General features: G+C 49.9%; 1 protein-coding gene across 1 annotated transcript; it reads right to left on the reverse strand.

Annotated features, from left to right (window-relative positions):
- Positions 1 to 3030: 3030 nt before the first annotated feature.
- On the reverse strand, positions 3031 to 8393 carry LAG3 (lymphocyte activating 3). Its single transcript, XM_075491780.1, has 8 exons — positions 8339 to 8393; positions 7993 to 8155; positions 7603 to 7829; positions 7073 to 7330; positions 6598 to 6891; positions 5965 to 6255; positions 5574 to 5689; positions 3031 to 3141 (listed from the first exon to the last, which is right to left on the reverse strand). The coding sequence occupies exons 1-8, from the start codon at positions 8391 to 8393 to the stop codon at positions 3031 to 3033; spliced, it is 1515 nt and encodes a 504-aa protein (XP_075347895.1).
- Positions 8394 to 15018: the final 6625 nt, after the last annotated feature.

The following is a 15018-nucleotide window of genomic DNA, read 5'->3' on the forward strand; positions in this document are numbered from 1 at the left end:
ATGAATGCCACTGGTCAAACTGGTTCCAGGTATCATCAGTTCCTGGTGAAGAGTCATGAAGCAAGAGTACCTGTGTTACAGTAAATAATCCAGTGCTCAGCTTGCATTTTGCATCTTTGAACAGCTCGCACCTTCTCCTTGCCCCCTTGGAGCTGCAGTGCTAAGCTTGACCCTGCACAGGGGTGAGTGGGACAGCTCTGCTGTGCGCCTGAGACTGGCACCAGGGTGGGAAGCAAGGAGGAGGATTAAACTGCCAGTTGTCATCAGAGGCAGCAGTAAGGCCCAAAAGTATCTGAATTAAGACCTGAGTTACTAATGTTGAAAGGGGTAAGCAGCAAGAAGGCCAAGTATGTAGATGATATGAAGCTATTTAAATTTCTGAGGAGATGAGAAAATGACAAGAGTTTTGGAGACACGTAAGAAAGCTGTGCTCATCAGCAACAGGAAGGCAAATGAAATTTACCATCACTGTTCCCAAAGTCATGTAGCTGGAGGGAAAATGTAAACTGCATAAATACTTCTAGGCTTTGGCTTACTGTAACTGTACCAGGTCAGGCAAGAGCCCCGGGCATCACGACAGAAGTTTCACTGAGGACACAGTGAACAACTCGGTACAAGCTCAGTGCTGTTCAGTGGGGAACGACGGTCAGAAGAGCAGACAAGACGTTGGGAGCCATGAAGGGAAGGATGGAAGTAATGCGGAGAAAGGCACTGTGCCTCCATGTAAGCCAGCACTGCTCCCCCACCAGGCTGCTGCCTCCTCTTCCAGAACAAAGGATCCGAGGAGAGTTGAGCATGTATAGAAATGGGCCTGAGCAAACTGTCAGGGAGAAAGTCCCCAACATCTGGGATTTGTACCTGAAGGGCAATGAGTCAGGAGGGAATGGGGAAATAAGAAAAACGGGATGTGATAAAAGGCTGCAGAATAATGACCAGCCAAGAGACAATAGATTGGGAGTCCCTCTTCTTCCAGCCTTTGTCACAGGAGAAAAGAAAACAGATGATGAAAGCAGAAAGCTTTGAATTAAAAACTGATAAAGAAGAACCATTTTTACACAGTGAATCAGCAGACCCGAGGACTGATTGCCAGAGGAAGTCAGAGAGTACAAGAAAACAGCGAGGTTTGAAGACCGATCGGGCACACATCTGAGCAATGAGAACGTCCAGGCTGGTAACAGGCAATGTTAAAAGTATTATAGGAGGAGAGAGCACCCCATTGTGCATGAGAAGAGAGAGCAAACTGCTGTCAGGCACTGAGAGACTGTGATGTGGTCCTGTTGAATTTTGGATTGCTCCTTAGCCCCACTGGGGCTAACCCACCTTTTCTCTATCTCCAAAGTGTCTGGCAAAGAGAGGAGTCTGAGCCAGACAGATCACTCCCAACTTGAAAAAATTGCAGCATTATTATTTGCCTAGGAAGATACCTGGTACCAGGCTGGACTGTCCTTCCTTATGTTCGTTCTGTTTCAGTGTCTGCCTGAAATTGCATGAGACAGTTGAAGCAGACAAGTCTACCTCACACCTCTGCTTGCATTTCTCTAGGACTTAGTGGAGAAATGGGTATCATTTTCAGTAAAATACATGGCTAGCTGAGTAGTTAAAGAGCTGTAGAGTCCAGACGTGCTCCCCAGAGTGTGCTGGTTGGACTTTTTGGGTGCTGCTCCACTACCTACAGTCTGAGGATCGCAGAGTGCATTCATTACCTGTGTGCCTGAAGCTCTTGGGAGGAAGGTAGGGACCACATACCAAGAAGGCCTCTTCACGTTCCTGCTGAAATAATGAAAAGCTGGCCTGGTAGTGAAGCCTTCTGCTCAAGTCAAGAGAATGTCCCTTCCTAAACACTGAGAGCTTCATTTTTGTACCACCACCTCCTTGCTTGAGCAGCCACAGCCCAGTGACCCATATGGGAGAAACTACATGTGTTTGCTCTCTTTGCTAGTGAGGCTTTCTTCTGGGGTGGCATGCAATGACTGTTCAAGAGCAGTACCACAGTCCTCCATGGCTGTTTGGGGAGTAGAAGAGCATTCTCTAACTAGATGAAACCTAAACACATTGAGGGTCGTGGGAGATGGGACCTGGTAGATTCACGATTGCATTAGTAAGTACATCGTTAGCTGCAGGAGAGTGACAGAGAGCCCTAACATCAGTGGGAGATCTATCAGGAAAATGTGAGGACTGACAAGGAATAAATTAAATGAATGAACAGGGAGAGCCAGACAGGGGGGAAAAAAAAGAGACTGAAGCACAGCAAAAAGGAGAGGCTGAACCTGTGATTCTTTCTTCCCCAGTGGCATTTAATTTCCCCTTCCCCACCGTCAAAATGTCAGAAATGAACAGGCAACTTCAGTAAAACAGAACTGAAAGAGAAAGAAAAGGCAGCAAAGTCCTTAGAAGCTGCTTCAGACAGGCAGAGGTACACCCGACACCGTCAACAGGCGTGATCCTCCACAAGCGTACTCAGGGGCCAGCAGGTTTTTTTGTCAGACAGATTTATTTTAGGTTCTAAAATGAGTTTCTAATAAAATAAAATGCTCAAAACGTGCAACATGAGCAGTCCTCTGCGGGGTCCCCTCTGCCACTGAATGAGCGCAACAGCAGGGCAGTGCAGGGAGAGGGAGAAGAAAGTGGGCAGGGGGGAGAAAACACCATCAGGCTGCCAGGGAGCTGGGTTCCAGCCATCTCCCACATTTAAGTGTCCCACCAGTGAAAGGCTGTGAGAGAGGCCATGAAGGAGGGGCAAAGGGTGGGAAAGAGAAGTGGCACTGAAGCAGGCAATAGCTACTGGCTGAAATACTCCCAATAGCTCCAAAGCGTCTGTGCTGCCTGCTACCTTACTGCAGCAGTGAGTCTCATTTTGCCCTGCTACTCAGCTTCCAGCCCCTCTGCAAGTACAGAGCTCCCATGGCCTCCTGCTATGTTCATGCCAACCCTACACCTTCTTGAGAGGTCTGCATGGTGCCCATCTCTCTGCAGCATGGCACACAGAGTTTCATCCTCCCATGCAGACTGGGCCTGGTGTCCCTGCTCCCATCAGCACTCAGTTTGCTGGATCTTCTGTTTCTGGCTCTCCTCCATCTCCTTCTTGCTTGGCATAGTGACTGCAACCATTCCTTCCAGTGCTGGGAAGGCAGGAGACCGTGCCTGAAAGGGAAGAAATGGGCAATATCAGGCATAGGAGGGAGACTGAATGGCACAAGTCTGGGCTTGTCCCTGCCATGGAAGACATGATCCTACTGATTGCAACCACGAGGCTCTCAGTCCCTCCTAGAGCCAGGGAAGAGCCCCAGTCCCACTCTCTGAGACATGTAGTTTCTTCTGGGGAAAGCTGGCTCAGCACTATCCTCGGTGGTGTCATGGGCATAAGGAATAACAAAGACAGGATGGCTTAAGAGAGAGCAAAGAACGATCTGGGCAATGGTCAGGCCATTGTCAGGTTCAATGGTATGCTAGATTTTACAACACCTTTTCAGACAGAATAATTAAAGGCATGAAGGTTCATGCAAAATGAGATAAGAACAAATTAAAGACAGAACCACTTTCACATCTTGCTTTAACAAGTGACTTTCTAGACAATGGAAAAGAGGTAGATCTCAGGGCTCCTGATAATGGTAATGTATATGGTGATACACAGGCAATCAATACAACTGGAAAGATGAGATTAGTAAAAGAATGGCATGGTAGGTGTGATCTCAGCTAAGAGGAAGGGACTGGGAATTTGCTTGCAGGTTTCTGCCAGGCTGTAGAGAAATTATAAGCACAAATCTTCAAAGATCAGTTGTGGGACCAATCATTAATGGCACAGAGGGTGTGAAAGTGCTAATGAGTTATGTAGCTGATAAAGTTGAGGAGCTTCATTTGGAAGAAAGAGGACAAAAAAGTCACCCGACACCCAGATATTTTAGGAGAATGGAGCAGTAAACTGAATGACAGGATGAATGAAATGCAACAGTACCAACTGCATGTTGATAGGCTCAGGGGATCAGAACAGGAATTCCTAATGTGTGGGCAACAGCCCATCAAGGGATACTGGTGGGCAGCCAGTGTTCAACCAATGCAAGAAGAGCAAATGTAATCTCAGAGAATGCCAGCAGAGAGGGGGAGAGAACAAGAGAAGAGCTAATATCTTTGCTCAAGGCACCTCATCTGCATTCTCACAAAGGATGAGCCCATCCAGGAGACTGTGCAGAGATGAGCAGGAGGACCATCAGTGGATGGAGGACCTGTGCTGCAACAGAGGAGCTTTGCTTACTTGGGAAAGCAAGGCTGTGAGGGCATATAGAAATGCTTTGAGGTGCTAAGTATCCTGTCTGGATTAGAGCTGTTTAAGCTAGCAGAGCTGGACAGCCAGGTATCCTATTTCCTGCTAGCTGATGGTTTACAGTTACACTGTAAAGGGTTATTTGTCCAAGGGTTTAGGGCAGAAAGGGTGGTTCTGATCATCTTGTCCCAGACTTGCACAGTCTAGAGAGTCACCCAGAAATGTAGATCTCTGCCTTAGATTATCCTTTATCATCAGTGCTGATTAAGGACCGATGAGAAGAACCAGTCACGAGTCTCTCTAGCACTACCCGCAGTGTTTTTTTTTAAATGCCCATCTTGCTTCTGTTCTGATGTTGCCTGTCTTCAGTCTCCAGTCACCGGGATTTGCTAAGAATGTGCATCAGTGCTGTCACATCCCTCATCTTCAGCTCAAGGCAGGTTCAAGGCACCCAGCTCTTTGGCCAGGGCAAGTTCTCCCAAGCTGAGATCACTCTGAGCCCCCAGCCCCTTCTGCACTAGGAGGGGATTTTCACTGTGAGCCCTTTCCAAGAAGCTGAGTGGAAGGCAACCACATCACAGCTATTCATGAAAGGTGTCCCTTGTCAGCAAAGAGAAACACTGAAGGAAGAATTTGCCATGTGATTCATTTGCAGAGAAACAGTATGAAAACTGCAGAGAAATGGTCTGACTTGTTTGCACAATTTTTTCTAGTGGCATGGTGGGGAGGCATCAGTGCTGGCCTGGTCTTTGGGATGATAAAGGCAAGGCAGAGCTTTCAGAAGATGAGATACTGGAACAAGCTGAGTGAACGAAGGGCAGTAAGTTGCCAGAAGCAGACAGCTGAGGCGTGAGGGCTGAGCCAGCAACAACAGACCTGCATTGGCGTCTGGGGACCAGCAGGCGTTTATATGCAACAGGAGACTCAAAGCATCCAGATAAGGAATAAGAAAGAGGACATCTACAAAAGCCTGGAAATTAACCCTCCTCTATTACAGCGTGGCTTGATATCTGCAAGAATAAACAAGAAGCTTTTCAAGGCTGGGCTCTGATTGTCTCCTAGGAGGTTTTACGCCTCCTCTGAAGTGTCTGATCTGCCCCCAGACAAAAGCCATGGTTAGCCAGACCTGCCGATGCCCAGGATACAGCTTTCACTACATGTCCATAACATCCTCAGCAGGCTGCCCTAGCCCCATTCTTCCTCTGGCTGCTATGTCCCTGAGACATTTCACTGCTGTCTCTAGAGTATCCAGGGAAAGGTCAAATAAGGAATGATGTACAGGAAAACTAACAGAAATGGGGTGATGGACACTTACCCTGTTTTGTAGGGCCAGAGCCAGAACACAGACCATAAGCAAGAGGAAGAGGGTGAGCGTGAGCCCAAAAATAGCCTGCCCACTGAAGATGGTGGGGGGGCTGGAGATCTGGGCACCTGTGAAGAGAAACCACAGTTAGGAAGGAGGGGAAGGTTGATTTTGCACTGGGGCAATGCTGGGACTGCACAAAGAGAGGGAAACTGGAAAAGGGTACAGGGAACTGGAAGGAGAAACAGGAGGAACTGGTAAGAGCTAAGACAGGATGACAACAAGATGGGATCCAAGCGGTCAAATGGGACAAGGAAGGGGTGCGGCTGAGAGAGGAAAGAGCACCAGGGAACTGAATAGGGTGAGAAGAAGGGATCGTTTACAGATCCACGGGACACAGTACCTGTGATCTGCAGCCCATACTCCACTGCTCCAAGTCTGCCTTGTGGGCCATATACACTGCATTCCCATGTGCCCATATCCTTTTGTGACACTTGGGGTATTTCCAAGGTAGGGCCTGTCTGGGACCTGTGGTCCTCCAGGTTACGGGAGGTGGCCACAGCCATCTTGCTGTTAGTGGGGGCTGAGTCGAGGTGCTTCCACTGGAAATGTTCATGTCCCTGAGGGTGTGTGAGGCTGCAGATGAGCAGCAAGCGAGACCCCTCAGAAACCGGTCCTTGGATGCTCGGAGTGACTGCAGCAAAGGAAAAACTATCCTCAGGAAAGACCACAGGCAGGTCCACATCTCTTCCCCATCCCTCCTTCTTCTAATACACCCCTTCTTCATTACCTACTCTAATTTTTCTTTGTCTTCCTCAGTCTTCAAGAAGAATAACCAAGTTACCCAGGAAAACCCCTGCTTTCAGCAGAGTCCAGTGCAGTGCAATGCCCTGATTAGAGACCTTGTTTCCTGCTCTGAGGTGAGAACCTATGAGCAGGAGCAACCCATGCTCACTGCAGTGATGTGCAGGGAGGTTTATCTGCAAGTGGTGGGGGACCCCAGAGGAGTGATGCACCTCCCTGCCTCTCCTCTCACCTGTAACCACTGCCAAGGTCACGTCCCTGCTGATTGTCTTGCTGCCAACAGAGACAGCACAGTGGTACTGCCCTGCATCACCTGGCCCCACCGCAGGGAGATGAAGGGGGAAGCTTCTGCTGCTTGAATTCTGGGAGATGCCCCAGTTCTGCAAGTGTCGTCCTGCAAGGCGGCTCCAGTGGGCTGTCACCACGTTGATCCCAAAGGCACTGGGAAGGTAGTTCAGGGTGCACGGTAGATCAGCTGCAGAGCCAGCTGCAGCATAGACCACAGGGTTTATTTGGCCCTCAAAACCTGAGCCAGAGAGAGAGGACAATGTGGGGTGGTGGCTGGAAAGAGCTCTGCAGAGAGGTGACTGGCCCGGGGAAGTAAGGACAGGGTGGGAGCTGGGAAGCTGGAGCCACTGGGGTTCATCAGTCACATCAAAGGGAGCAACTTGGGGATGCTGGAGTAGCAATGCAGAGGCTGAGCTCACCTAGAATTTGGAGGTTGTACGTGGCAGAAATGATCTCATTATCGGAGTATCTGAGCTGGCAGCGCCAGGAGCCTGCATCACTCATAGCTGGCCGGAGGATGGAGAGAGCCCCGTGCAAGGAGCAGAAGATCCCGGAGGTGGGGACCAGGCGCCCATTGTGGAACCAGCACGTCTCCACAAGGCTGGCCCGGTGGCTAGAGTTGCAGCTCAACAAGAGCGGCTCGTTTTCTACCACAGGGCTGGGTGGACTGAGGGTTACTGCAAGAAAAAGAAAGGGAGGGAGGCGGGGGAAGCTAAGATCACAGTGGGACTACAAAACCATCCCTTTGTGCCCCTTCTGTCCTAGCTTTGTCCCTCGGGCAGTCCTCTCTCCAGAGCTGAGAGCAGACAGCAGGAAGCTGTGTGCTTTCGGGGGGCTGCTGCCTGTACTCTAACCTGCCCTGGCAAACACAGCATCCCCACCCTGTCCCACCGTTACAGCCTCCCCGGACCTAAAATCAACATTCTCCAGGGTTTCCATCTTCTCCTACCTGTAATTACCCCCAGCTCCACCTGGCAACTCTGGACCTGCGTGTTGTATGCCACCCATGCCTCATACAGCCCGGCATCCTCACTCCGGACCGGGTCGATTCGCAGGGAGAAATTGCCATTGCGTAAGGCAGAGTCCTGGACTGACACCCGGGGCCTCATGGACAGTGCTGTCTTCCGGAGGCCGGAGTACTCCACCTCCAGCACCATGTGTGGCTCCTGGTGGGCACTGGGAGTGGGACAAGTGAGCGGCTCATGCCGGAGGCAAAGGCAAGATCAAGGGTAGGGGGCAGGAAGGAGGGAATGTGGGGAAGGAGAAAGGGGGCTCGAAGTGTCTCCCACCCTCCCCAGTCCCCCCACAAGGACACAGATCTGTCTTGGCCCTGGCGTACCTTCTCCCATGTCGCTTCCACAGCATAGATGTCTTGTCAGGCAGCTGCTTTGACATCTGTCTGGGGCTCAAATGGCAAGGCAGCACGGCTGAACTCCCCGCTCTGGCCCACACTTTCTGCTCCCTGCTTTCCCCCTCTGCTACTCGTGGTAGGATGTGGCCAGCTGTAACGAGATGGAGGGTTGAGCAAAAGGTGGGACTCATGGAGCAGAGGGCAATATCTGGCCATCTTCAATGAGGTTAGCAGGGCACAAATTCTCCCTTCCAGACTTGTCAGGGACCAAGTAACACCCAGACTCAGTTTACTGAGCTAGTCTGCCCTCCCTGCCCCTCTTAGTCCCTCTTACCATTGAAAGCCAGCAGAATGAAGGTGAGGAACAGCACCAGGGACACTGGCCTCATGGTGGCATCCAGGAGAGGCAAGGGGCTGCGTCTTCTCACTTGGGTCTGTGTTTGATCAGGTCCGAAGCTTTAAGAGATCAGCAAAAATGAGGCATGGGCAAAGATGATGTTAGAGTGATTGGATGAACCGAGGGGGGGGGGGTGTCAGCTGGATGTGCTTGCTCTTGAGCTGTCTCTTTCTCTGATCAAAGCATTTCCCTAGATGACCTTATATTGCAGGTGGGCAGCTAATTTCCTCATATCACTAAGAAGATGCGTCACGACCAAGAAACCAGTATAAGTCTGAGGCACGTGAAGGCAGAGCTGAAGGCAGTGAGAGAGAGGAGGGAGGGACCAGAGACACTGCTCTAAGCATCTTTTAGTGGAAATTCTTTGGGTCGCTGTTGTTTTTCTTACAAGTTTCGCTTCTACATAGACAGTGGAAAAAGTGTAGAAGACACTTCCCAGCAAGTGCCCTTCATGTTTTTCTTTCATCTCTTACCTTTTTTGGTTTGATCTTTCCGCCTCTTACAGCTTCTCTCTAATTGTTTCAGGGCTTTTGAGAACATGTTGGTCTTTTTTCACTGTTCTTTTTTGTTGTTGTTGTTGGGGTTTTGTTGGTTTTTTTTTTTCTTCTTTAATCCTTCAAATGTGCTGATTTTTTTGCTTTTTTCTCATTGGCCAGTTCACAGGCAGCATGAGGAAAGGGTCTACGGTGAGCTCTAACCAGGGCACATGTGATCCATCAATCCAGCACCTAGGGGCAATCTGGGACAAAGCTGAGGTGGTCTGAGGAGACAGAGAGGAGCATCCAGGAGAAGCAACCAGCACTGAGAAGGGGGGCTACGCGCTGTGGCACTGTGAAGGGTGTGAGGAAGGGACCCTCCTCCTCCTGCAGCGCTGGGGAAAAGCCACCCGAGCTCATGTGCTGAGGGGGCTCGTCCTAGATCCTGTGTAGCTGCGGAGCTTTGCATAGGGCAATACATTTCCATTTGTGTGCCTCATCCTGGGGCCCCTTTTGCCTCAGAGAACCCCCACTGTTGTGGCTCACACTTTCCAGCAACCCACTGGCTCTGACTCTTTCAGACTTAATCAGCCCTTCATGATGGGTGTCAGACACCTGAGCCCCTCCGTGGCTCATCCCCCAAGGGTTGGGCTGGGGCTTTTCCTGGGGATGAGGGAAGGGAGGTGACTCAGAGCAGCTGCTTCTTCACTGTGGAAGGATCCTTGCTTGCTCTCTAGTTTTCCTCAGCTGGGTAGCGAAGGTGGAGGATAAAAGAGAGCAAGTGGTATGCCTCGCTTCAGCAGCTCCCTGTTGTAGTGACAGCTCTCATCTCTTTTATCACGCATGGCTCTTCAGTCTCCTGAGGAATGGGATCAGTGTAGGGGAACCTGGTGCAACCTTGTGTGCCTTGATGTCCCTGGGGGACTGCTTTGTAGTGATTCTTCATGCCCTCTGTGTTACACGGGCCATGGGATCGCATGAGAGAGGAAGGGAGGAGAGAAGATGGGGGAGAACTTGTGACGGTTGGCAGGAGGTGTTTTTTCCTCCTGTTCAAGAAAAACAGTTTGTGGTGCCCAGTCCAAGCAGAAAGCATCAACCTCTCTTTCCCCTGAATCAGCAGTGCGAGAATGGTGTGAGTGTGTGGGTGAAGATGAGAGAGAGAGAAGGGAGATGGAACTGTGGTGGGGAGACACGTATGGCTCTGCAGCCCGGTGCTGTCTGTTCCCCCTCCCCTGGTTTTGCCCAGGGGACACCGAGCTTGCTGCTCTCCCCCTCCATACCAGCCCACTCTGCACACTTAGCCTCGGCGCCCTGGCACTATTCCCCTTTAGTCCCAAAACCACCCTTAACTGAATCCATGCTCTAGGAAATGCTTCTTTCTTGTAAGAACCAGCAAAGCAGAGACGTATTCCCATTCTGCTGCTGCTTCCTGAGAGGTGGTAACGAGGGACTGATGGAGACCTCAGGAAAGTGACAGGAGCTGTCTGGCACTGGGGGGTGTTTGGGGCTGAGGGGTTATGCTGAGTGAGCATGTTGTGAGATGAAGGTTTTGGAGGCACTGTTTTACTCAGCACCAGGCTATCTTTAGCAGAGACACCTGTGACGTTTCTCTCTAACGACCCATTTTAAATGCTGACTCCCTTGAATAGCATTTTCGTCATCTCCCAGAACAGGACCCCACCGCAGAAATAACGATGACCGGAGCAAGATCAGCACGTGGGCATCTTCTCAGAACCGCCTGTGTAGATTCCCTGGGGCTCGATGAGCAGAGAGGCTGAGAGGGACATGTGGGAGAGGGCAGAGCCATGGGGAATGAGCGGCAGGCTACGATGGGAATAGCCCAGGACAGGGTACAGAAGCCCAGCTCACTAAATACTCCTTTGTCCGTATTAGGCATTAACTAGCTTCAGCATGGCTCCAGACTTCCCCGCAGCAGTCACCTTGCGCACAACCTTAATACCTTGCTTTTCTTGTCTCTCTTGGCATGTCTTACGGGTGCAAACTACACTTACCAAGAAAAATAGGAATAGAAAACACTATTCTGCAGTATCATTGAGTTAGTCGTGCTGAAGGAATTTTCCGTTGGGTTTCCAGATTTCTGTGATACTATGTTTTTCTCTGAGTGATTCCACTTTCATGTTTTGGTCCTTGCAGCATCAAGTCTGAAGCTAGTCATAATCTTCTGCTTCGTGCTGATTTTTTAAGGTGCTCTGTATTTTATTTGCAGACTTTAACTGACCTAAGAACTTGCGCTGTGACTTGAAGACTGGGTTATCAGCCGTGCAACTTGAGATCAGCTGGTCTGGGTGTTCCTGAGATAGAGCGCTCACCAAAGATAGAGCTTGCCCAGAGCTAAAGCAAACATAACAAGCAAAAAGAAGTTACTTACTAATAAGAGATAACTAATAGCTTTGTGGCAAGGGACTGTAAACAGAAAGCAGCCACACCTAGGGAGACAGAAGGGAAAGTCTGGCAGGGGATGTAGTATGAGCAAAGGCTGCCAGGCAGGTTGGTACTCGACAGGCACCTGGACAGGCAACAGGGTTTCCAGGGGTCAGACTGGGATTAACTGCAAGACTTCTGGCACTGACTGGGAAGCTCAGGGAGCTAAAAGAGGTCTAAGCTCAGCTCCAGGGGGAAGTAACAGAGCTGCCCTTCTCTGGGTGCTCAGGTCTGGTGCAGTGGTTCCCGAGTCAACACCTTGTGGCTCCGGAGGGGCCAAGCAGCAGAATCCTGAACCAGAAGGAGCCGGTGCCCACAGCTTAGCAGGCTTTGTGTGAGATGCACAATGTAGAAATGCGTCGAAATAGGCACCTCTGAGGTAGAGGGATGCAAACCACTCTTCCCCCGCAAAAGGCCATGATAATTTCTACCAAGGCACCACCTGAGATCCATTCTGTATATGAAATTGTTCACCTTCTCTAAGTCCAGGGTGGGTACCAAACATGCTTCCTTTCTCACAGGAGGAAGCGGTTGCTTCAGGCTTCTGTCCCCCTGCGATGCCTGGAAGCAGCATGTTATCTTCCCAGGGCCAGGGTGCCCCATGCATCAGAGAGTGGTCTTGGAGGAGGGACTCATTTATCTGAGGCGACAGATCCCAAAAAGGGCTGAGGAGAAGAGGATTAGAAAAGAGAAAGTTCACATCTCGCAGTAGTTCTGGGCAAAACAAAAATGTGCTGCTGCAGAAATGCTAGGAGGAGGCAGAGTGGCTGGCTGCCTGACATTTGTTGGGAGGCTCTTTACTTTTGAAAAGGGCCTTTTTAGAGGATTTGCTGAATGGGCAGTGCCTGGGTCACCACAGGTCTCTGATGTGGCGCTGAGGAGAGTCTAGCTAGAGTCTAGCTGGCCTGCTTCCCAGAACCCCATGGGAACACCTTTAGGAAAGCATAGCTTTATGGATTCTTTGGACAAATCTGCAGCCTCCTTCTTTACAGTGCTAAAAGGCGAGCGACCTTTGTATGACAATCCTCAGCAGACAGCTGAATATCCCAGAGAAACCTGAATTAGAAAGTCAGGAACAACATTGGGGGGTGGTGACTGAAGCTGTGGGCTGCATTTCTGCTAAAAAACCCAGTGATTTAATCACTGAAGAGAATCTGCAGCATTCATGGGCATATTTGGCAGCTAGCATCTTGTATCTGGACAGCACTAGCTGTAGAGAAGTGTGTAACTGTTCTTTTTCAAAAGCCCTCCCGATCCTTCCCAGAGAAGCAATGGGATGCTGCAGGATCTTCTTTGGACATCCACAACTACCTGTGGAGATGGTGATGGATATTGGTACCCTGGCCAATATCTCGTTAAGCGATGTCTTTGATGCTGCAGGATGTCTTTGATGGCACAGCCTCTGTGTTTTGCAACACAGAGGGTGAGATGGATCAACTACAAAAATCCATGCAGCAAGCTAGGTTCCATTTTGACTCACTTCTCATTGCAGCATTCATGCCATGCTTTTAATCCAATGGAAAAATATGTGACAGCCTCCCAAATGTCCCAGAGCTGCAGTGAGTTTTCTCAAGAGCAAAGAGGTACTCAGGAGCCTCTGGGTGCAAGGGATGGGAGAAGCATGCCAGCTGTAAGGAGAAAGCTCTCAGTTACAGTGACCTTACACTGAGGTGAAGGAGTCAGGCACTGACCCAATGTGCCATGTGTCGCTGAGTGACTGGGGCAGTAGCAGAATGGTCCTAAAAAATTCCCTTGACTCAGGTATGGGCTGAAAGGAGCTGAGGAGTGCTCTGACAGGAGCTGAACCTTGGTCTGAGAATGGGACTCCCAAAATGTGGTCTGTTCTCCCAGGGGTAGGTGGAGAGATAGGGTCCGACCATCTGCAGGATCCCTGGGTCCTGGAGGGCTGGAAGCTCCAGTGCCAACAGCAGAGCTGAATGACAGACTAGCGCTGGACATCAGGGGTAGTCCAGAAAGCGGGTGAGTACTGGCAGAAATGTCCAGCAAACAAGACCTCTGAAAGAGCCATCAGCACCAAGACTGGTGGTAAGAGTGAGGTCAGGACAGGCTGGGAGGATGATGCTGGACATGTAGTGACACCAGGGTACCCAGATTCCCCCAAGAGGTTACATGCAAGCCCCTTCTTAGGTGTGGCTTCGGTTTGCTAGTCTCTTGCCAGTTTTGCAGGGAGACGGTATGACTTCCTTCCCTGGGAGCTATTTTGGCCTGAGGGATCTCCAGAACAGATGTGGGTTGTGTCTGCTGGTGTAAGACCTTCCAGCAGCAGATATGGGGGAATATTGATGGTCTCCTGGGTGCCAAGAGAGAGATAGGCTGATTGAGATATGCCAGGCTCAGATTGCTGCCCATTGCTGCTGTTACTCTCAAATGACAATACAGCAAGTATCCCCTCAAAGAAAAACTGCCACAGAAGGATGTGCCTTCTGCCCATGGGGCTTGAATCCTCTCTATGTCTTACTCTTGGCAGCAGTGTGGGTCTTTCTGACAGAGAAGAGGCACCTTGGATGTGTTTCAGATGCTGGGGGATGAGCATTGCACAGGGGTCAGAGGTGTCTGGCTCTAGGCTTAGTTGCATGTGTCCTGAGGAGCTGTGAAAAAGTAGATCTGGTCCATGTGCTGTGTTTTCACAGTATGTCGTGGCAGGAGAACATGAGCCCATAGCTTATGGTACACTGGAGCTCTGGAGGCCACAGGCAAATACTTATTAATAAAGAATATGTTATTTCCTTCTCAGTGAGAAAGCTAGATATAAAAAAAGCAGAGGGTAACTAAAGGAGCATGTGATGCTATGAGAAATAATCTGCAGAAGAATACAATCACTGGGAAGGTTCATGTGGATGAGGGCACAGCAAGGAAGGGGACAGCAGTGTTCCAGAATACTCCTGAAGAGAATAAAGTCTCTGATTTGGTGATCCCCAACCACTTTGCTTTGAACAAAAGTTGCTAGGGAGGGAGATGGTACATTTTTAAACTGAAAGGGCTCATTGTAAATCAAAATGGATTTATTTCTTTATAGTTTAGTTTTCAGCTGGATCAATTCTCTGATGCTCACCAGTGTTGACAAAGGAGAGACAGCAGGAGAGATGAAAGGGAAGACAGGATTGCCCCTTTCTGCAACACTATGCATTTATGCTGGATTAACATGATTGTGTGATAGACTGAAATTCAGAGTTCGGTGGCAGCTGAGCTGTTTTTTCCATTTCTTCTCCATTTGGCACCTCATGGCAGGTAGCAGCCTGCATAATTTTGTAAGATAGCTTCTACTGCCCCACTAAGAAAAAACACAAAATCAAATAAATCCACTTGTTAGTCACAGCATCACAGGAAGATTCATGTGGGAAGGGACCTCTGGGGTCTCCTTGCTATCCCTCTGCTCCCAGCAGGGTGACTCTCAGACTAGACTGGGTTGCTCAGGGCCTGGCTCAGGCAAATCCTGAACACTTCAAATCGTGGAGATTCTCCAGCCTCTCTGAAAACCTGTTCCACTGCTGAAACACCCTCACAGGAGAGGATTTTCCTTGTGTCCCATAAGAAGTTCATTTCTTGCAAACTGTGCTCCTCGTCTCGTGCCCTTTCTCTGTGCCCCTATTAGAAGATTCTGACTGTATCATGTCTCTAACCCCCTTTGGGTAGTAGCAGGCAGCAGTTAGCTCCTCCCTCTTCTTCAGGATGAACAAA

Source organism: Mycteria americana, chromosome 1 (genome assembly GCF_035582795.1).
Source record: "Mycteria americana isolate JAX WOST 10 ecotype Jacksonville Zoo and Gardens chromosome 1, USCA_MyAme_1.0, whole genome shotgun sequence".
NCBI classification, from domain to species: domain Eukaryota; kingdom Metazoa; phylum Chordata; class Aves; order Ciconiiformes; family Ciconiidae; genus Mycteria; species Mycteria americana.

What these genes read in the sequence shown, in the direction of transcription:
- LAG3 (XM_075491780.1), bottom strand. Translation starts at nt 8,393, where the DNA reads ATGAGGCCAGTGTCCCTGGTGCTGTTCCTCACCTTCATTCTGCTGGCT. An exon ending in TGGAAGCGACATGGGAGAAG is followed by an intron (nt 7,830 to 7,992) that starts GTACGCCAGGGC and finishes TCCCACTCCCAG; the next exon opens with TGCCCACCAGGAGCCACACA. An exon ending in GTATGGGCTGCAGATCACAG is followed by an intron (nt 5,690 to 5,964) that starts GTACTGTGTCCC and finishes TTCTCTTCACAG; the next exon opens with GTGCCCAGATCTCCAGCCCC.